The sequence below is a fragment of the Curcuma longa genome, chromosome 13, assembly GCF_044706935.1.
Source record: "Curcuma longa cultivar G26 ecotype Majalengka, Jawa Barat chromosome 13, ITB_CL_G26_1.1, whole genome shotgun sequence".
In the NCBI taxonomy this organism is placed as follows: domain Eukaryota; kingdom Viridiplantae; phylum Streptophyta; class Magnoliopsida; order Zingiberales; family Zingiberaceae; genus Curcuma; species Curcuma longa.
In genome coordinates this window covers 4,719,028-4,740,172 of record NC_133873.1, presented here as the reverse complement: position 1 = coordinate 4,740,172, position 21,145 = coordinate 4,719,028, and the positions used below count along the sequence as shown (strand labels likewise).

Below are 21,145 nucleotides of genomic sequence, written 5' to 3'. Positions count from 1 at the left end.
ATCACTGAACTTAATTTTGATTCGAGGTCCAGGACAAAGATTGACTGATGTGTCTCATCAATTATGGCCCATGCACTTTTGCTAATTCAGTCCTTTCATGATCACTTTACTACTAAGCAATAACCAATGTACTCATCACTCGCTTGATTAGTGCCATCATTATGCAAGCCACCTTAGTTAATTAGCATTAATAATTCATGAGTCTTGACTCGTAGGGCACTTGAGGGTTCCATGTAAACACACACAAACTAATAATAATAACAACAACAACAATAATGAAGTAGAATAAAGTGACATACATATAATGGTGCATATATGAGAAAGACAAGGCCACCAAATGATGGTGTCCCTCACATGGTTTGAACCTCTTTTTTCTTTTACCCATTTAAAAAAAAAAAGAGATAGAGGAAGTGCCTTCCATTTAATGTGGTAATTAAACTATATATATGCAACCATAAGGATGGAGAGCTCTGCCTTGCCATTAATATAATCTATGCTCCATTAAGCTTTTGCCAACCCTTTAGGACAATTTCGGCCTTCTCTTTTTGACTTGTTCTTGGAGAAGTGTTTTAGGCCTTAAATATTGAAGGAAGGACAACCAAAAGGTGGTAATTATGTGGCAATGAGAGATTAAGACATATACAATATTGATCAAAGGAGGGATTCAAGTTTGCTTTACAACTATAAAGAAGTTTCACTTTTGTGGTGCTTGGGCTTCTCATTAATTAGTACTTGTTTATCATTTTTATGCTTTTGCTATATATATATATATATATATATATATATATATATATATATATATATATATATATGAAAATTTAAATGTCTAAGTTTCACTCGACTAATCCCTAAAGTAGATGATCTTCCCTCTTAGTTCGTCTATTAAGTAAATTCGGACTACAACTTATACACATTTAGAGACGACTTTTAAGATATTAGTCTCAATTAAAATTCTAATTTGATCCTTTTATTTATTCTTTTAGGTGTTTTACCACTTCATTACACTCGTGAGAGCCATGCTTTTGCTATATAGATTTGATAGAACGTATGCCAATACCCTTTTATATGAAAAAAGAAGGCTATTACAACTTTCAATTTGGACAAATATATGTCCTAACTATTTAAGTCTATAAAAAAGTTTATCAAGATTAAATAGTGGCCTAGGGTTTGAAATGTGAATCTAACTCAAGTGTAGGTTAAGTATATTTGCTCTTTTCATTCAAATATTAATCTTAATAATTTAGTGTCACAACCCATAGATGTATTACAATAGATTTTTTTACCAAGAATACAAGTCATCACAATAGTCTTGCAAATGCTTATCTTTGATAGATTCAACTGTCATAACTTTAAAATAAATATATTTCAAAAATAAATTTTCCTAAATACAAGACTGGAATATGGGGTACACAACCCTAAAACACTGCAAGTATAATTAAGAACTAGAATTATAATATAAACATATGATCAACATCCACAACTACATCACAAACATACATAATATAATGATGTCATATCATATTCACGTACCAATATCCATGTTACATCACAACGTTAACATTGCAGCAACTCTGCCACCCGAGTATCACATCACAACATTAACATGAATCAACAATACAATGACATACAAAATAATAACATAATGCAGTAAAAAAGTAATAATAGAACACAAAAAAGGGATCAAGAGTTTAGGGCTCTACCTTGATGGTTGACCAACCAAATTAAAGAAGCGTCATGGTTGCATGACTTAATTAGGAGCGTCAATAGTTGTATCCACCGGTGTGATGCATTAGTAAAATATTCAAACGGTAAATCAGAGTTCAAATCTCAATAGAAATGATTTTGAAGGTTAGTCTTTGAGTGTACATAAGTTGTATTTTAAATTTATCTAATAGATAAATTAGGAGGAAAAGTCATTTATCTTTAAGATTAGTCAGACAAAATTTAGACATTTGAATTATCAAAAAAAAAATCTATAGCTACAGCAGTTAAATTGTTGGAATACAATCAAAGTCGCACATTGAAAATACATGAAAAAGATCATAACTTTATAAGATATAAGATATCTTCACTTCATTAGTATGAAACCTTTTGAGTATGAGTCTAAAACGAATTACTCTTTGATGATCGACTATTGGCTTGTCCTTCCACCCCTCTTAGCTTAGTTTCAAAATAAATTGCCTCATATATCTAGGGATATCCATTCAGTATGGTGTGGTGCATAAAGATGTATAGATGTTGAACTATAACGACACTTCAGTTGCCTTGGTTGTTGCCTCTCAAGCTTGATGAAAGCTAGTGATCATACCACTTACCTAGACACTTACCTACCATGCACTTCTAATGGTCACAACAATGTAGGGTTTCAATAAAAAATGCATCATGTAGAGAAGTGTTAGACACTAATTATCCGACATTATAATTACAACATATAGTAACAATGATTAAAATAAAAATACACTTATGATAAACATTTATATATCACATCAAGTTCATATGAAATTAAACTATGGCTCGCCCGTCTACTAAGACTAGACACAAGTGACATGGTTGGAGATGTGGACAACATTAACATGTAACACGAGTGCAACACTATCAATAAGGCTAGAGGAAACACCTATAGGTCAAAATCCATGGTGAGGAGGGAGCCTAGCTAGTGGATAATGGAATTAGAGGGGAAAAATAAACCAATTACCATCCACAAGTTAAAAACAAGGCATTGTTGGACAATGCTATTAAAAACATAATTGCTTTGAGCTAATTAAAGTTTGTCGACAAAAGGTCATGATGAACCACATTGATAGATATTGAAGTCGTTTTATTGATGGGCACTTGCCATTCCTATTGTCTTCATCAATCCATTTTTTTGAGGTCCATACGCCATAATATTAAGTTATTGATGACCGGAGATAGGGACGAATGAAGGCGAGGGACCATTCAAATAAAGGATCTTGGTTGATTGCCTTTACAGGTATTTAAGTGTAGCTATGTATGACTATGAAAAAAAAGGGAACCCAAATATGTTTAAAAAACATACAATTTGAATTATAAAGAACTTCAACTACTGATATAAATTATTGAAAAATTATGAACTTTATTAAACATTTATAGATAGCTAGTACAAAATTTTGTATTATTTGAAAATAATATGTAAGATAAATTAAATAACTCAAAAAAATAAGAAAAATAAATCAAATGCCTCAAAGAAAAAAAATCATATGTTAATAATATCTAAGAATGTGGGTGCCATCATCTAATCTCACCCATGCATTGTGAGGAGAGAACCTCTAAGTTATACCAATCAATTTTAGAGATCATCTAATTTCACCCAAATAGATGCATAACTTCCAACTCTCGAGTGGAATATGCTATAAGTCAAATAACATGAACATGCAAGTTCTTCCATTATTATTATTATTATTGCACTTGACTGTGTTAAGTTAACCATCAATCCAACTTGACCACGTTGAGTCATGAACTCTCCAAGCCCCATGCACATTGTTGAATCTTTGCTCACCTGATGCACATATTCAATCTTTGTTATAGTTGATATATATATATCTACGATCAACCATCACCAATGTTGTCTATCTGTGTTCTTTACAGGTTCTAAAGTTACAAACAATGCTTCTACATTCCATTCTTCTTCACTTGTGTAGTTTCCTAGGGTGATTATATAATGCTTTCTACTTTTATTTTTAATGTGCAATCATTTGCATAATGTCCTCTTCTTCCACTAGTTAAAACATCTCCTAATATTCAACAAAGAGACTTTAATTACCTTGTTAAAATATTTGTTGATCATCATGTCATGTTGGGCTACCGATAATAGCTCATTTTCAAGTATATGCAATCTTATGCTGTTCCTCTTTGAGAAGAGCTTTGTGAAAATCTCTCATGCTTCTTTTGATATTTTTGCATCTCTTATATGCTCCAATATTTTTATTCTTCAATTGTAGTTTTCTCAAAACCACTATTTTAGATAATTTCTCAACTTTACTTTTACCAACAATCTCCCTAGAGATCTTAGCCTTATAAATATATATATTTTGTAATCGGATATCTAATTTTTAAGAGTTGACTAATCTCAGTATGGATGATCTTACTTTACATTTCACTCACCATATAAATTCAGGAAGAATGATAGCTCTTTACGTGGCATCCGATATCATCAATAATTCAATCACCGTATAGCATATCCTACGTGAGAATTAAACCATGATTACTTGAGAATGCACAATATCGCTTACCACCACATCAAACAAGAAGCTCCTTAGAAGTCGTGTTGAACCACCCCGCTCTAATACCACAATGTTAAAGTAGGAGTGAGAACTAAATAAGAAGACAATGTTGAAACAGAAGAGAGAAGTAAACAAGAAGACAACTCTTTATTTGCTCTTACTCTTCGTGTACTTAAAGGATGATACCATGGCCTTATTTATATACTACTCTCCATAGACTAGTTCCTTTCTTACAAACTCTATAATATTTTGTAGTTATGCACGAAGACTAGCAAGTTTCTAGATTGTCATTCTTGAATATTAATTTAGAATCTTCGTCAGAGTTAGTGTTGATATTCCAAATCTACCATTAGAGCCCAATGAGATCCATAAGCAAACCCCTCCTCCATGTCGAAGATCTAATACCCACACAAAATTTTTTATCTGAAACCTCTTTGGTTTCTTGAATGATGACAATATCGATCACATTTGAATTCCAAGCCACATTGACAGTAGTCGCCTGGAACAAGGAATGCTCATATCCTTGAGCCGGCAACTCCGGCTCCCTGCTGCCGATGGCTGAACCTCGAGGAGGATAAGGAGGAGGAAACCCTTGGGGAGAGAGAGAGCTTGCGCCTTGTTCATCCATTGAAATCCAAATGCTCGACTCACCCAGCAAGACTGCCACCTCCAATGTCGTTTGTTCTTGACAGTAGGACACTAGTATTACAGGATAGAGAAGATGTTCAACACTATGAATCACCTCTTTCTCTCGCTCCTAGAAATGAAGAACATGGTTTTCTCCAAATAAAATAAAAAGGGAAAAAAATAAAAAATGTACGTAGTAACACCATGCTTCGATTTCAGAATCTCAACTCTGCTTAGCTGTTCCAGTACGGGACGCATGGCCTCTGCACCGTTCCCTTCAGTTCCAATCTATCTTCCACTCACTGCTTTTAATCCTTTTTTTCCTTCTCTTTTCTTTCGCTCACATGCCGATCGCTTTTAAACAATTTTCTCGCAGCATGATCTTCCATGACGTGAGCCAACGGAGAGAGCATTTTTGATTCTTTTATGCATGTAAACAATGCACTATCTATTTAATTATCAAGCGGTGCTGGAGAAGAGGTTAAAGAAAGAAAGGAGAAAAAAGTCGCCGGATTTAAGGGAGGGCAGAAGAAAAACGCAGGGTTGAATGAGTGAACTGTTGACTTTATCCGTCTAATGGATCCGTTCCCTAAGATTTCTTTGACTTGAGTGTCCAATGGATCCCATTCTTTAGGATTTGTTTGACTTGAGGGACGAGAAGGGAAAAGGCGAGGGGAGGAAGATATATAATCTAATCCATTACAGCAAGAGCTTATGCAAATTATCTTGTCTTCTTGTCTCCGAATGAGTTCGAATAAGAGGGAATTCAGATTCTCCTTCATTCCTCGTTTTCCTGGTTTTTTTGGCCTTTTTTCTGATTAAAAACATGCTCAGACTTCAAGCACAGGCTGAATGCATGGACTCGCATCGTCTCTCTTCAATGAATCATAATCTATTCGCTCAATTTCCTGGTTTGTCCTGCAAGCTTGCTATGTGTTCTGTTTGTTGTTGCGGTCAATCCACAATCCCCAAAAAAAAAATACTGCTTTCGTAATCCGGTCAAACCAATCACCGCTGCCACTTCAGGTTTCACACGTCCTCGTGTCGGCACAAGAGGGCACCAGTAACTTTCGCAAATTTCTATAGTTTAATCATTAATGGCGGAAATTCCAGTCCACACTTGTTCAGGAAGCCTTAGCGAGATGAATAGTGTGTTCGTGGTGACAGGTAACATGGCAAAGGTTGTTAAAAAAGCTTGCTTTATAGAGGACCGGACTTGAGAGATCGAACAAAGCAACTGAGCGAGAGGGAGAGAGACTGAGAGAGAGAGAGTGTGTGAACGGGTGGGGAGGAGAAGTCATTGCATGCTGCTTCTGCTCTGAGCAATGTCGCAACAGCAGCAGCAGACTTTTCAGCAGCAGCAGGAGGAGGAGATGATAAAAGGGGTGGTGGTGGTGGAGGAATGGAGCCAACCCGAGCTGCAAGCCTTCCGCCTCAACTCGCCTCCGCATCGCCCTCCAAAAGGCGAGGACTTGCTGGTAATCGAAGTGACGGAGAGAGGAGGTAACTCTGCTGTCTCCAGAGTCAACATGGAGGCGGCGGATGGTGGGAATCCTAAGGCGGAGGAACCTCCGCCGCCTCAGCAGCCGCCGGCATCGGCTGCGAGTAGCAGTCAGGAAGACAAGAAGCCTGAGCCGCCGGCGCCGACCGTCGGTTTCCGCGAGCTTTTCCGCTTCGCTGACGGGCTCGATTGCGCGCTGATGGCCATCGGCACCGTCGGCGCCATCGTCCATGGTTGCTCCCTCCCAATCTTTCTCCGCTTCTTCGCCGATCTGGTCAATTCTTTCGGGTCCAACACTGGCGATCCCAGCACCATGGTCCGCGAGGTCGTCAAGGTCAGTTTTCTTCCAATCCCTAATCCCCCTTTTCACTCTCACGCGCACAGGTGATAGCTCGATTGATGATTAAACTGCAGTACGCTTTCTACTTCCTCGTCGTCGGCGCTGCGATTTGGGCGTCTTCCTGGGCCGGTGAGCAATCGCCTTTGATAAAATTTGTGTTTTTTGGATTGAGGAAAAGGGATCTTGAACGTAAACAGAGATATCGTGCTGGATGTGGACGGGCGAACGGCAAACCACCAAGATGAGAATCAAGTACCTGGAAGCCGCGCTGAACCAGGACGTCCGCTACTTCGACACCGAGGTGCGTACCTCCGACGTTCTCTTCACCATCAACGCCGACGCGGTCATAGTGCAGGATGCCATCAGCGAGAAGGTGCGCCATGGTCGTATTCACCTCGTCTTCCCTCAAAAGATGCTTTCTTGGTCTTTGGAATGACGATTCCTCAACTTTCTTGCAGCTTGGGAATTTTATCCACTACATGGCGACGTTTGTGTCCGGCTTCGTGGTGGGCTTCACGGCGGCTTGGCAACTCGCGCTCGTCACGCTCGCCGTCGTCCCTCTCATCGCCGTCATCGGTGGCTTCCACGCAACCGCATTGGCCAAGCTCTCGTCCAAGAGCCAGGACGCCCTCGCCCAGGCCAGCAACATCACCGAGCAGGCACGTGCTCTTCTCCTTCGTACATAACCATTGCGCCTTCTTGGCACTCTCGCGCGATGCCCTAAACCTCGTCGTTTTCAGGCGCTGGCACAGATCAGGACGGTGCAGTCCTTCGTTGGCGAGACGAGAGTCTTCCAAGCTTACTCCGCTGCGCTCGGAGTAGCTCAGAAGATTGGCTATCGGACTGGATTCTCCAAGGGAGTGGGCTTGGGCGCAACCTACTTCACTGTCTTCTGCTCCTATGCCTTGCTGCTCTGGTACGGAGGGCTTCTGGTGCGCCACCACCACACCAATGGCGGACTCGCCATCTCTACCATGTTCTCCGTCATGATAGGAGGATTGTAAGAAATAAAAAAAACCCTATACGACCAGTTTGTATCATTTCAAGTTCTGCTTTTTGTAATGAATTGGGGTGTTTGGTAGGGCTCTTGGGCAATCGGCTCCGAGCATGGCAGCATTTGCCAAGGCAAGGGTGGCTGCAGCCAAGATTTACCGAACGATCGAGCACAAGCCAAGCATCGACATGAAGAACGATTCAGGGGTTGAGTTGGGTGCCATCACAGGGCTTGTGGAGTTGAAGAACGTGAATTTTGCTTACCCATCAAGGCCTGATGTCCCCGTGCTCCGAGACTTCTCACTCACTGTTGCTGCAGGGAAGACCATTGCTTTGGTTGGAAGCAGTGGCTCCGGCAAGAGTACAGTGGTTTCCCTCATTGAAAGATTCTATGATCCCACTTCAGGTAACTCAAAATCTAGAATCATAATCTTGATTTACTTGGTTTAACTTCTTTCTGTAATTTCAGCTGTTTACTTTCTGTGATACATAAGAATGCATTACAAAAGCTAATGGGTAAAGAAGCCAATCTAAAATAAAGACCTGCATATGCAGCTTCCAATATGGTCCCAATATGAACATATTTGTTCCTTTGTGGAGACACTGATCATCATTTTCTTCTTCTTCTTATGCAGGCCAAATTCTGCTTGATGGGCATGACATTAAGTCTCTAAAGCTAAGGTGGCTCAGGCAACAGATTGGCCTTGTTAGCCAAGAGCCTGCACTCTTTGCAACCACCATCAAAGAGAACCTTCTTCTTGGCAGGGAAGATGCCACTCAAGTCGAGATAGAAGAAGCTGCAAGAGTAGCAAATGCTCACTCTTTCATTGTGAAGCTGTCAGATGGCTATGATTCCCAGGTATGTATCTTTGCACTGGAAAAGTGATCTCCATTTTCTTGAATTGTTTCTCTTTTTCTTTCTTTCTTTTTTTCCAGTTGATTGTTACTTGTATTCGTCTGCTTGGAATGGCTCCTGTTAAGGTCATGCATTTTCACCATCCCCTACTACATTTGAGGTGTACAGCATGGCCTGAGTCCTTTAACTTGGACTTTATTTTATTGCAACTCTATTCCATGTTCTGATAAAGTGCCATTGTTTAAGTGAAGTAACACGACAAGAGTCCTTTTTGAGGTCCTTTTCTGAGCTTGACTGATAAAGGAGCCTAATGGTGTGAAGAGAAGCTAGGCTTCACTTTCTACTAACCGATACCTGAAAATCACTTGGCTTCATCCCTAAAAAAATAACACTATATTGCCTTTTATTTAGCTTCCTATCACAAGGTTTTCTCTTTGTCACTGCTATGAACTGTAAGAATGTAAGTAGTATATCCCAAGGTTAGGACATGCACATGGCTAGTGTTCTGTAGATGATAGAATCATCTGGTGTGAAACTGTATATTTGTATTTTATAGTCAAAATGGGAGGCAAAAGTATTTAAAACTCTGGAAGTTGTCACTGGCAAGTGGTCAACCAGTACTGGTTCTTTCCTGTAGGTGATGGTAATAGCATGTAGACCTTGTTTTGCCTAAACAGTAAAAATAAATAAATGATTTAGTCTCTTCCTTGCTACTTGTTGGATTATAGCCAGCTTATTTTTCTAACTACAGGTTGGCGAGAGAGGGATGCAACTCTCTGGTGGCCAAAAGCAGCGCATTGCCATTGCGAGAGCGATGCTAAAGAACCCAGCAATTCTTCTGCTAGATGAGGCAACTAGTGCTCTTGATTCTGAATCTGAGAAACTTGTGCAAGAGGCGCTTGATCGATTTATGATTGGCCGCACCACGCTTGTAATTGCCCACCGTCTGTCAACTATTCGCAAAGCTGATGTTGTTGCAGTTCTCCAGCAAGGAAGTGTCACTGAGATTGGCACACATGATGAACTCATGGCCAAGGGCGAAAATGGCCTTTATGCAAAGCTAATTCGCATGCAGGAACAGGCACATGAGGCAGCTCTCATAAATGCCAGGAAGAGCAGTGCAAGGTATAACCATTGTTCTAATTGCATATGGTAATCATGCTCATTTAATCAACTGTATTTACTCTGTTAATTCACTTATTTTATCCTATGATAGGCCTTCAAGTGCTAGAAATTCTGTGAGCTCCCCAATCATTACACGGAACTCATCATATGGCCGATCACCATATTCCCGCCGTCTCTCTGACTTCAGTACATCTGAATTCAGCTTCTCAGTTGATCCAAATCACCGAATCGAGAAGCTTGCATTTCGAGACCAGGCCAACTCATTTTTGCGCCTTGCAAAAATGAATTCACCAGAATGGTCTTATGCCCTGATAGGTTCAATTGGTTCCATGGTGTGCGGTTCGATGAGTGCTTTCTTTGCTTACGTCCTTAGTGCTGTCCTTAGTGCCTACTATGCTCAGGATTATAAGTACATGCGCCGGGAGATTGGCAAATATTGCTACCTCATGATCGGTGTTTCATCTGCAGCTTTGCTCTTCAATACCATGCAGCATTTCTTCTGGGATGTGGTTGGAGAAAATTTAACAAAACGCGTCCGAGAGAAGATGTTCATGTCTGTTCTCCGAAATGAGATAGCCTGGTTTGATAGAGAGGAGAACGCTAGTGCTAGAATTGCAGGCAGGTTGACATCAGATGCTCATAATGTGCGATCTGCAATTGGAGACCGTATATCAGTCATTGTTCAGAATACTTCACTGATGCTTGTTGCATTCACTGCTGGATTCATTCTCGAATGGCGGCTGTCTTTGGTTCTAGTTTCTGTCTTCCCCATTGTGGTTGCTGCCACTGTTCTTCAGGTACTGTATTCTAATTATTTGGTAGTAGTATTAAGGTTCCGACGGTTCTATCACTATCTAAGTTGGGAGCTTTATGATGCAGAAAATGTTCATGACTGGCTTCTCAGGAGACCTAGAAGTTGCTCATGCCAAGGCTACACAAATTGCTGGGGAGGCCATTGCCAATGTTCGTACAGTCGCTGCTTTCAATTCAGAGGCAAAGATCACCCAATTGTTCACAACCAACCTGCAGGCTCCGCTCCGCAACTGCTTCTGGAAGGGTCAGATTGCAGGGAGTGGTTTTGGAATTGCACAATTCCTTCTGTATGCCTCTTACGCCCTCGGTTTGTGGTATGCTTCATGGCTCGTGAAGCATGGCATCTCCGACTTCTCTAAGACAATTCGTGTATTCATGGTTCTTATGGTCTCAGCTAATGGTGCTGCCGAGGCCCTCACTCTCGCACCTGACTTCATCAAGGGTGGGCGTGCCATGCGATCAGTGTTCGAGTTAATCGACCGCAAAACAGAAATTGAGCCTGATGATCCTGATGCTTCTCCTTTACCTGACCGCATCCGCGGGGAGGTCGAGCTCAAGCACATAGACTTTGCCTATCCATCTTGCCCAGACATGCCTGTGTTCCGTGATTTGACACTGCGTGCCCGTGCTGGAAAGATGTTGGCTCTCGTCGGCCCGAGTGGTTGCGGGAAGAGTTCAGTCATCTCGTTGATTCAAAGGTTCTACGAGCCCACATCAGGCCGCGTGCTCATCGATGGGAAAGACATCAGGAAATATAACTTGAAGGCATTACGGCAAGTTATCTCGGTGGTGCCTCAGGAACCATGCCTGTTCGCTGCGACCATATTTGAGAACATCAGCTATGGGAGGGAATCAGCAACAGAGGCAGAAGTAGTGGAAGCTGCAACAATGGCTAACGCACACAAGTTCATCTCAGCATTGCCCGATGGGTATCGGACGTGGGTCGGAGAGCGTGGGGTGCAGCTCTCAGGGGGACAAAGGCAGAGAATAGCAATAGCAAGGGCACTAGTGAAGAAGGCACCAATAATGATGTTGGATGAGGCAACGAGTGCACTAGATGCAGAGTCCGAGCGTGGTGTGCAGGATGCACTCGAACGGTCTGGAATTGGACGGACCACCATTGTGGTGGCACACCGCCTTGCCACCATAAGGAATGCCCATGTGATTGCAGTAATCGACGACGGGAAAGTGGTGGAACAAGGATCACATTCCCACTTGCTCAACCACCATCCTGATGGGTGCTATGCCCGAATGCTCCAGCTGCAGCGCTTTACGAATGGAGCCGCCATGGCGGCCGGTGTGCCACTAGGACCATCAACGAGCACAAGGGAAGCTACAGGATTCTGATAACAAGTAAACAATCTAAACATAGACGGCATGATAATTCCATTTACTTACTACCACTTTTTCCTTCATCTTTTGCCACCTTAAGTTATTATTTTTTTGCTGTGAGCTAAACAGGATGTGCCATGTAATTAATTATATTGCTCTTAATAGTCATTTTTGAGAATGCAATACATCAACTATGACCATGTTGAACTCACACAGACAGATTTAGTAACTATTTTCTTTAGTGTATTCTCAAAAACAAATCTTTCAGATGTATTCTTTCTTGTGTGGACCTGATGATTGATTATTATGGAACAGTATCACAGTGGTGGCTTTGAATTAAGTTAGAGGATTAATGATTTGACTAACTATCCTGACCTAACTCTGCATCCATCAAACAGAAGCAAGGAAGTTTCATCAAGAACTCAAGGTGAATAATTAATATTCTGGTCAATTCACTTCACTTCATATTTACATCTAAAACTGGTGATGATGCACCATGAGCTGTGCTTTTTATAAAAGCTTGAAAGGGACACAGGAGAGAGGAAGGGCATCAATGTTAGCTAGCTATCCTGGGCATTAGTTAGGGGACAGCATCAACCTCCATCCATGTGATGCTCGAGCTCATCCACCACCCGAATAACCTCTGCTAATCTGTTCCTTGAAGCCACCAAACACTGAATGATTTGCTCTGCTAAGTCCTCCAATGAGAGGGAGCACCAAGTCACTGCATCATCCTGATTTGTCACCGTTTGCCAATGTTGAAGTGAGTGGATGTGTTGTGTGGCTGTGTCAGATCACTATCTCCATTGGCCACACCACACAAATGATAACGAGGAGAAAGGACAGTGGAGGAGCTGGAGGGCCACTTGAAGGTGGTGTTGTCTTCTAGGTGCTGTTTTCAGAGCCTTTGCTGAATGAAAGTTTTGGTGACTTGACAGGGACTCCCTGTGTTGGATGATTTGCTTGGAATTATTGAAGAACTGGTTAGCAATTTCCTCCTCCTATTGTGATTGAATTTCTCAGAAATAATTTTTTTGTGGCCTACAAGGATTTTTATCAGTAGCAGGCCAATATTAGTAAAACAATATATGATAAATAATATAACAGAAATCTTCTTTATATATATATATATATATATATACAGAAAGAGGAGGAAATAGATTGAATGTTCATATTTAATGTGCACTGTTGTAGTACAACAGGAGGTAGTTGGTTGTTGATTTTATAAAAATGAAAATATAATTCTAAATAATTTTAGGTAATTATTTGGAAAGATAAAAAATTGGAAATTATTGAATTGTATATATATTTTTTATTTCTAAAAAAATGTCACTCTACTTTAACAGTAGGAATTAATTCTGTATTAAATTCTTGAGTAAGGACATTTCTTACATTTATCGCTTCATTAACATGAGTAAATAATGCAAACTTTTTTTACTTTGTTTTTATAAAACTTCATTTTATGTTAAATTTATATATTATAAATCTCAATTTCGTAAGAGTAAAATTGAATTAAAAATATTACATAATTATAACTATAAAGCTTTTTAAGAAAAATATTCTAAAAATGTATATAAAAATTGTTTTATATTTACAATATTTTTTAGAAAAAAACACTATAGAAGATTGGATTTTAGTGAATTAATTGTATTTTTAATATTTGATCCAATTTTCTTTTACTTTATTAAATCATTAAAAAACAATATTCACTATGCTATTTTTTTTATAAAAGAAATGTATTTAAGAAAAAAGAGAAAAGTGAAATGGCCTTTGAGGAAGGGTTAGTTGTCATCCTCCAACACTTGGAAGATCATGTCTAATAGAATCTTCCCATAAGGTGGATGGACTAGTGGAGGTTGTTATGATTGTTTCACTAGAGCATGAGAAGTGTCATAGGAAGAGGTAAGAAGAAAACTTAATGGGAGGTTGGGCCTAATAAAGTTGAGTTGTTGGATCTGCTCGTTACGAGCACTTTCAGATTTATTCTAGTGGTAAGTGGAAAAATTTTCACGAGATCAAGTCGGTCATCCCTAAAATTAGTTGATTTTAAGAGTTAGATATTTGATGTCAATTTAAAAAACCTAGTGTGATGTTAGAAGATGTGAGAAGACTAAACAATTTGATGGAAGAAAATATTTTTAGGGACATGACACATTAAGGGCGAGGAGGGAGGAGATTCCTAGTTCAAAATGACAAAGAGGATACCCTTGAGCAACACAGGAAGGGATGATTGAGCAATATGGACAATTGAACAACTAAAAAAACACCAACATAGATCAAGTGTGGAGAGTACAATGAAACTCACAACTATGAAAAGGTATAAAATTCTTTGGCTTTAGTATTCTAGATAGATGTTACAACACAGTTATTAGGGTAATACTTAGGATCGTAAACAAACTAAGCTAAGTCCAATTTTATGTTATTTAAGCTTATTTGATAAGGTAATTAAGTGAAGCTAAACTAAGTATAAAATGAACTAAGTCGTTGAAACGATTGCTCAAACTTGACTTGGTTCAATCTTGGATTGAGATTGATTCGTTTATATGTTATCGAATTCTCAATTTGAGCTTGGTGGACACTATGGAAGCATATTTGGGTCATAATGAGCTAGGGACTTTTGTCAGCTAAGTTAAGCATCCAGTATGAAGAAACAAGATCATTGAACATTTATCTTTGGCATTCTTGGTTCCAAGATGATATGGCTCAAAGATATATTAAACACTCAAACATACCGTTGAGAAAGAGAGTGGACACTTGAGGATATCTCTTGCATTCTATGCTCTGAAGGGTTGGAAGGATCGAGCTAGCACCTCTTCTCTCTACATACTCAGTGGTTGCATTCTCTCTAGACCTTCACATGCATATTTTGGAGGCTATCCCAAAATTTGTCAACCCCATTGCTTATAGAACTGACTCTTAAATGGATAAACATCCTGCACATTTGGAAGGCAAGGCAAGAGTCCCAAAGATCTTAAGAAAACTTGAAAGTAGCAAGCTAAGGGTGTTTCTCAAACTTCTTTCTTTCTATTCTTTGTTTCTCTCCCAAAGCCACTACAAGAAGACCTAGCTTGAAAGTATCTCACTTCTTCAATTCACTTGATTTCAAACTCAAACACTTTGGTTGAATTCCACACCTCCATTATTTTTCTTGGTAATAATTAGCTGAGTTCTTTGTTTGTTTGTCTGTTTTTCACATAAGCTTAGCATCAAATATAATTGTATCACTAAACAATCGCAATATTATGTCTGTTCTAAGCTTTCAGATTGGAAGATTCTTTAGGGGGAAAAAAGAATGCATGGAAGAATATGTTTAATTACTAAAATTATGAACAGATCGATCCTGCTCTAATAGCACATGGTTTGCTTGTCTGTTTTGTTTTCAATTCAAGACAGGAAGTCCTTGTCATTAAGGAAAAGAGCATAAAAAAAAACTCTTGTAGCTTTCAAAATAAACAAAATGGTGTGGGCTAACTAAGAAACTTCATGGATACAGTTTAGTGTACTATTAAACAAAAGATTAGGTTGATGACAGAAAATTAGTTTGTTCTGGAGTTGGTGTTGTCCACTAGCAGAAGGTATTTATCATCAGTACATTCTATAAATAAAATAATATTATAATATTATTATTATTATTGACTTTTTAAAAGTCAATGAAGAAAGAAATACTAATTTCTTGAATAATATTATGTGCAGTTTGATGCTTCACTAATCTTACTGTATAGAATCTGCCTTTAGAAAAAAAATTCATCTTTTGGTTTGAGTATGTTGGCTTAAATCATCAAGAAAAGAAGAAATATTCTGAAAAAACATGGTCATAAACAACTCCCTAATTAAGATGCTTCTAAGTTCTGATCTTCTAAGTTCATGAGCCACAACTGTCTTTTATTTTTTTATTCAGATATACAGTGAGATTAGTTGACATTGATAGCCAATAAGATGTGGTAACAATGATGAAGTAGAGGATGGCAAGATAGGGAGAGCTACTTGATGAAGAAGCTATGTGGAGGAATGACAAATATGGGAGAGAGGGGAGGTTGCCTTTCTGCCTCAATGCTACCTTTCGTAAAATAATTTGGCACTAGAATAATATATTAGTGAATGCTAAATTAATTAGATCAAATTCGATAGAAGGATGGTTGCAAAACAAGTACGGACGCAAGAGATATGGTGACCTTTATGCAAGCCTACTGATAGATTTCGGTTGTCCTATTAAATGAACGAGTCATTACCAAACAACCTTTCATCTCTTTGGCTAAACGTGCACGTCTTAAGATCAAAGGCCTCAAGAATAGTTGCAGAAAACCAAGCCAGCGTTTCATCAAAGCATTGGATTCTCAAGGAACAATAGTATTCAACTCATGGTTACAAATCGAGCCAAGTCAAAGAACCATTAGAGTAACATTTCTTTAGTGTTCTTAGCAATTCTTTTATCGCATGCGCATAATAAACTAGTTCAGTAGTCCTAAACAGAGACTTGAAAATGATGGTGAACAGCCCTTTAAATCCTAAACTCAATGCTTTCGATCATCAGCCTTAAGCCAAGATGAGAATGGAGTGCAGGTACCTCAAGAAGCCACAGGTGGAGCACAGGAAGGGCCTATGGTCACCTGATGAGGACCAGAAACTCAAAGACCACATCCTTAAGCATGGTGTCAGCTGTTGGAGTGCAGTTCCTGCCAAAGCTGGTGAGCTCCTCCTGCATTAGCTCGTTGCGACCAAGACGACGATAACGATCATGAATTGCCTTGCAGCAGTGCCTCATAGTGTGTTCTGATATTCTAGCTTGGCTTGGCTTTTATCTGTTTGACACATTCTTTGGTAGGTTTGCAAAGAAATGGAAAGAGTTGCAGACTGAGGTGGATTAACTACCTCAGGCCCGGATTGAAACGAGGAAAATTCTCTCTAGAAGAGGAGGAAACAATTGTGAAACTCCAGGCCAAGATTGGGAATAAGTAAGTCATTTCGATAGCATGTGTAATTCACAATCGACTTCATAAAGGTGTCAGAGTTCTAGATACTGAAACATGCCTCTAACTCAAAAACTTGAACTTTGTAAACATTTTCAGGTGGTCACAAATAGCAACGCACCTGCCTGGAAGAACCGACAACGAAGTGAAGAACCACTGGAATTCCTACTTGAAGAAGAAGATCACAAGAGTGCGCGAAGAAGCAAACGGCCACATCACACCAACTGCAGCAGGTGGTTCCCCGAAAGGCCGGGAAGTAGGAACGGAGAAGGAGCACGCTTCGAAGATTCAGTTCGCTGAATGGTTATCCTTTGATGGTGCCAATTGGGACAGCTGCTTGTTCAACTTGGAAGATGCAGTGAGCAACCAGTGGCAGTGCAAGAATTCCAGTATCGAAGAGATTTGTGGATCGAGATCATTGCAGTTCGATGGACAGTACGACATTATGGAATGATCTGAAATGGTTTCAGATTTGGCAGCACTTAGCAGATCTTTGTTGGATCTTGAGAGTAAATTTACAGAGAAATCATTTTATTTTATTTTTATAGTTTAAGAGTTTATTTTTAAAAAAATCTAATTGAATAAGGGTAAGCAAACTATTTGTAAGTGATTCATATAAAAAAATTAAGAATATATAATTGAGACGTGGATGGCTAAGAATTATGAATATACCTTTTAGTTTTCTTCATATCAAAACTTATTGGAAAATGAAATTTGGAATGTTGGAAGATGATTCACCATCAAGGATTCTAAAGTCACGAGAGGAAGATGTGGTAAGAATGCTCATTTCATTTCACTATGCTCGTTAGTGTGCTCAATGAAAAAAATAGAGTAAAAAAATCAAAAGGATGTAAATTATGTTAAAAGAACATTTAAAAAAAAATTAAAATGGTGTTCTTTTAGATTTTTTATCCTCAGAATATCCTTACTTTAATGATGCGAATCTATCACAAACCGATTCAGAATTATCAAACCGTATCTCGAACCGTAATCGAGTCTACCTAACCCCTTCGGAATTTTATCTATCAAATCAACCGAACGAACGGCTCCGCCGCTTCGGTTGGTTCGTTTGTCGCAGCGCCTCACGTGATACGTACGATATCTGACGTGTTCCCCTCCATCCTCTCCGCTCTCCACTCTCCACTTTACACATCCAACGGTTCAATTTTCTCCCCAAACTCTAAAAACCCCTTCTAAGCCACTCTCCCTCTCGTGTCTTCGTCGTCGTCGCCGCCCCGCCGCCCCCATGCAGTCCTCAGCTCTCTCGTCGACGAGATCTCTCCGTCCTTATCCTTCTCCAACCACCAACGCCTCCCCCACATGCAGCCGCCTCTTTTTTCTCTCCTGCCGCCGCCCTCAGCGTCTCCGCGTGTCCGCTTCGTCGTCCTACGAGCGCCAGCAAGTCGTCGAAAGCCCCCCACCTCCGGCACCAGAGATTCCTCCCATTCCCCTTAAGCTCAACCGCTTCAGCTCCCGGATTACGGAGCCCAAGTCCCAGGGCGGGTCTCAAGCCATCCTATACGGGGTTGGCCTCTCAGATGACGACATGAACAAACCCCAGGTGGGGATCTCGTCCGTGTGGTACGAGGGTAACACCTGCAACATGCACCTTCTCCGTCTTGCCGAGGCCGTCCGCGATGGCGTACGCGAGGCTGGCATGGTTGGATTCCGATTCAACACCATTGGCGTTAGCGATGCTATCTCGATGGGAACCAGAGGAATGTGCTATAGTCTGCAGTCGAGGGATCTTATAGCCGACAGTATCGAGACTGTAATGGCAGCACAGTGGTATGACGGCAACATTTCCATTCCAGGATGCGATAAAAATGTGAGCTTTCTTGAGTTCTTCCTGGACTCACTTATATCTTTCCTCATTCATTTTTCTTTGTACTGATTTTACTTGTTTTTAGGTTCCAGTGTATCCATACTAGTTTCTGTTTCGGTAGGAGAGAGACGGAAGAAGGTTGAAGAGGAGAAAATAACAGAACTAAGATCTAGGCTTTTTATAGGAAAATGCTAAAGGAAAAAATTTGTTCTGAACATATGGAAAGGAAGGAGAGGCCCTAAGAGATGAAATGGAACCATATATCAGATATTACCCATCTCATAACTAAAAATATGATAAAGTAGAACTTTGACCTTCTCCACTTTCACTGGGACCTATGAGAACTAGATTGGCTGTTCAAATTGGCTTTGCCAGCGATTGTGATTCCATCCAGCTTAATACTTTTTCCATCCAGTGTGATCAACAATAAGGATAATTGAAGTTGCTCTAAGACTATCTCAAGATGATTTTGATTTGGTTATTACCTTGCTTAGGGAATGAGGAATTTATTCCAAATTCGATCAAGTCCCTTCAGCTAAATGATTATTTCTTTCCTGAATATTTCACTTCATTTCTAATTTTGTTTCGGTTGGAATCTTTAGAAGAAATTCCAATCCCCACTATTAATCATTTTTCATATTAATACAATTCTTCTTATTAGTTTTATTCTCTTTAAAAGAAATCCCAATCCCCCTATTAATCATTGCTCATTGATCAGATTAATAATATCCTTTTCATTACTTTTATTCTATATGCGAGATTGTTTCTTATGTTGTATCAAGTGGTGTCAAAGCAGAATTTCTAATTACGTGTTTGTAACTTTGCCTTCCCCTACACTACTTCATCTTAACTACTCATGCATCCCACATTGCCTGACCATCATCCGCCTGTATTCCACTTAAGTCCCTTCTAGTTAGAGAGAAATTTCTTCTGCCTATTAGATGGTCTCTTACATTGGTGATACATTGTGATGACAAAGGAACCCTTAAACCCTCACTAAAGGAGAAAAGAAAGATTTAGGAGTAATGTCAAACCTAGTACCAAGAAACAATAGCCGAAACCTTTCCTTAATTGATTCATTTCTCCTTTGGGAATAAGTCCAAATATATGATTCTAGAAAAGTCAGTTGATGACTTACCTTATGAGCAACTTCTAGGACAAATTAAAGATTTAGAGATGAAGCCAATCTTAGCTCTACAGCAGATAGTTCCTGCGCTTGGTGATTTCTCTCCGGACCATAGAAACTATAAGGAAGTACAAATACTAGTTCTCTATGAACTACTCCCACTAGAAAACTTCTAACATTGCAGTAATCATATACTCACTATAACTCTTAACGTATTTAGTGTCTCTCTCCTATGATTGATGTTCCTTTAATTGAGCATCCTAAAGATTCCTTCACAACTCAGCATCTCAAAGAACATTTAGCTCCCTAAGAGCAAAATCGAATAAACTAAAAATTAATCAATAGAAGAATCTACCAAAATAAACTTTTCAAATTCTAAAACTTCTAAAAATTAATTCCTAGTCTATATTAATAGGATGAAGAAAGAAGATACAACAATACCTTATTCATGAAAGGGATGCCTAAGGAAAGATAATCAAAATACCATGTTGAACAAATTTGGTGAATAATTTTTCCTTGTGCTTGCAAATGATGGCCAAAAAAAGATGCATACAACTTGTATAAGGTTGAGTTCTCCATACTGAGGAGAAATTTACAAATTAGGAATTTAATTTTAAAAGTTATGAGTCTGAAAAAGGTTATTTTGGTAGATTCTTTTAATTAGGAAAATAAATTAATCAAGGTAGTTTTTGATTTGGTAATGATCTTGCTTAGATAATATGGAGCTTATTCCGAATTGATCTAGTTTTATAGGATTGTTGCTTTCCTAAATTTTTAAATTTTTTTTAGTTTTTAAGTTCTTAAAAGGGATCCCAATTTCCCTATGTTAATCATACTTTAATAATAGTGCAATTTTGTCCTCATGTCAAATTGTCGTTCCTTGTGCTAAATAATTAAGATTAACGGTTTGTTACTTAAATGATTATTAAATATTTCTTTATTGCAGATAGTTACATGGACCATGTGGTTGGGTGCATAAAAAGGGGTTAGTTTGAGCTAGTTTGAGCATATAGAAGATTCATTGTCATGATCTAGACATCAATTTGAGCTTTTGAAGGGAATTGAAATTATTTTAACTTTTGTGCCATCTACAAATTAAATGTGATCCAAAATGACCATTTATGACTATCTTCATTGCTACAAACATTTAGTGAATTGTATATTGTTGATCATATGTTGCTATATTTTTTGTAAAATTTAATACTTGTGGGAATAATTCTTCGTTCAATATCTATTTTCTTCGTAATAGCATCAAACTATTTTATAGAAATTGTGAAATATCATAAAAGGAAATACATCTATGCTTCTATTCTAAATGGAATTATATCAAAGCGAACTGAGAAAATATCAGAGGTAGATTGAGAATTAATCGGAGATGAATCTAAATGAAATTTGTTCA

The 21,145-nt window shown here is 39.0% G+C and overlaps 3 protein-coding genes across 6 annotated transcripts in view; all 3 read left to right on the top strand.

The window, feature by feature from the left end:
- The first annotated feature begins 6,105 nt into the window (after nt 1-6,105).
- Nucleotides 6,106-12,241, top strand: LOC141844131 (ABC transporter B family member 1-like). Of its 3 annotated transcripts, none has more exons than XM_074732141.1 (11): nt 6,106-6,703; nt 6,784-6,838; nt 6,907-7,082; nt 7,168-7,368; nt 7,450-7,709; nt 7,792-8,108; nt 8,338-8,561; nt 9,310-9,683; nt 9,775-10,480; nt 10,563-11,849; nt 12,227-12,241. In XM_074732141.1, the coding sequence occupies exons 1-10, from the start codon at nt 6,194-6,196 to the stop codon at nt 11,841-11,843; spliced, it is 4,104 nt and encodes a 1,367-aa protein (XP_074588242.1). In that variant the 5' UTR covers nt 6,106-6,193; the 3' UTR covers nt 11,844-11,849; nt 12,227-12,241. The 3 variants fall into 3 exon arrangements, with proteins under 3 accessions (XP_074588242.1, XP_074588241.1, XP_074588240.1); XM_074732140.1 differs by having other exon boundaries at nt 12,144-12,234; XM_074732139.1 differs by lacking the exon at nt 12,227-12,241 and having other exon boundaries at nt 10,563-12,011.
- Nucleotides 12,242-16,371: 4,130 nt separating this feature from the next.
- LOC141843923 (transcription factor LAF1-like) lies at nt 16,372-17,249 on the top strand. Its single transcript, XM_074731942.1, has 3 exons — nt 16,372-16,513; nt 16,651-16,780; nt 16,895-17,249. Exons 1-3 carry the CDS (start codon nt 16,372-16,374, stop codon nt 17,247-17,249), a joined length of 627 nt encoding a protein of 208 aa, XP_074588043.1.
- A 742-nt stretch (nt 17,250-17,991) lies between these two features.
- Nucleotides 17,992-21,145, top strand: part of LOC141844363 (dihydroxy-acid dehydratase, chloroplastic) — a 75,419-nt gene continuing 72,265 nt past the window's right edge. The window contains exon 1 of one of the 2 annotated variants that reach the window (XM_074732415.1): nt 17,992-18,623. In XM_074732415.1, coding sequence (XP_074588516.1) covers nt 18,042-18,623 — 582 coding nt within the window. In that variant the 5' untranslated portion in view covers nt 17,992-18,041. The remainder of the gene's footprint in view (nt 18,624-21,145) is intronic. The other variant, XM_074732414.1, reaches the window with a different exon arrangement.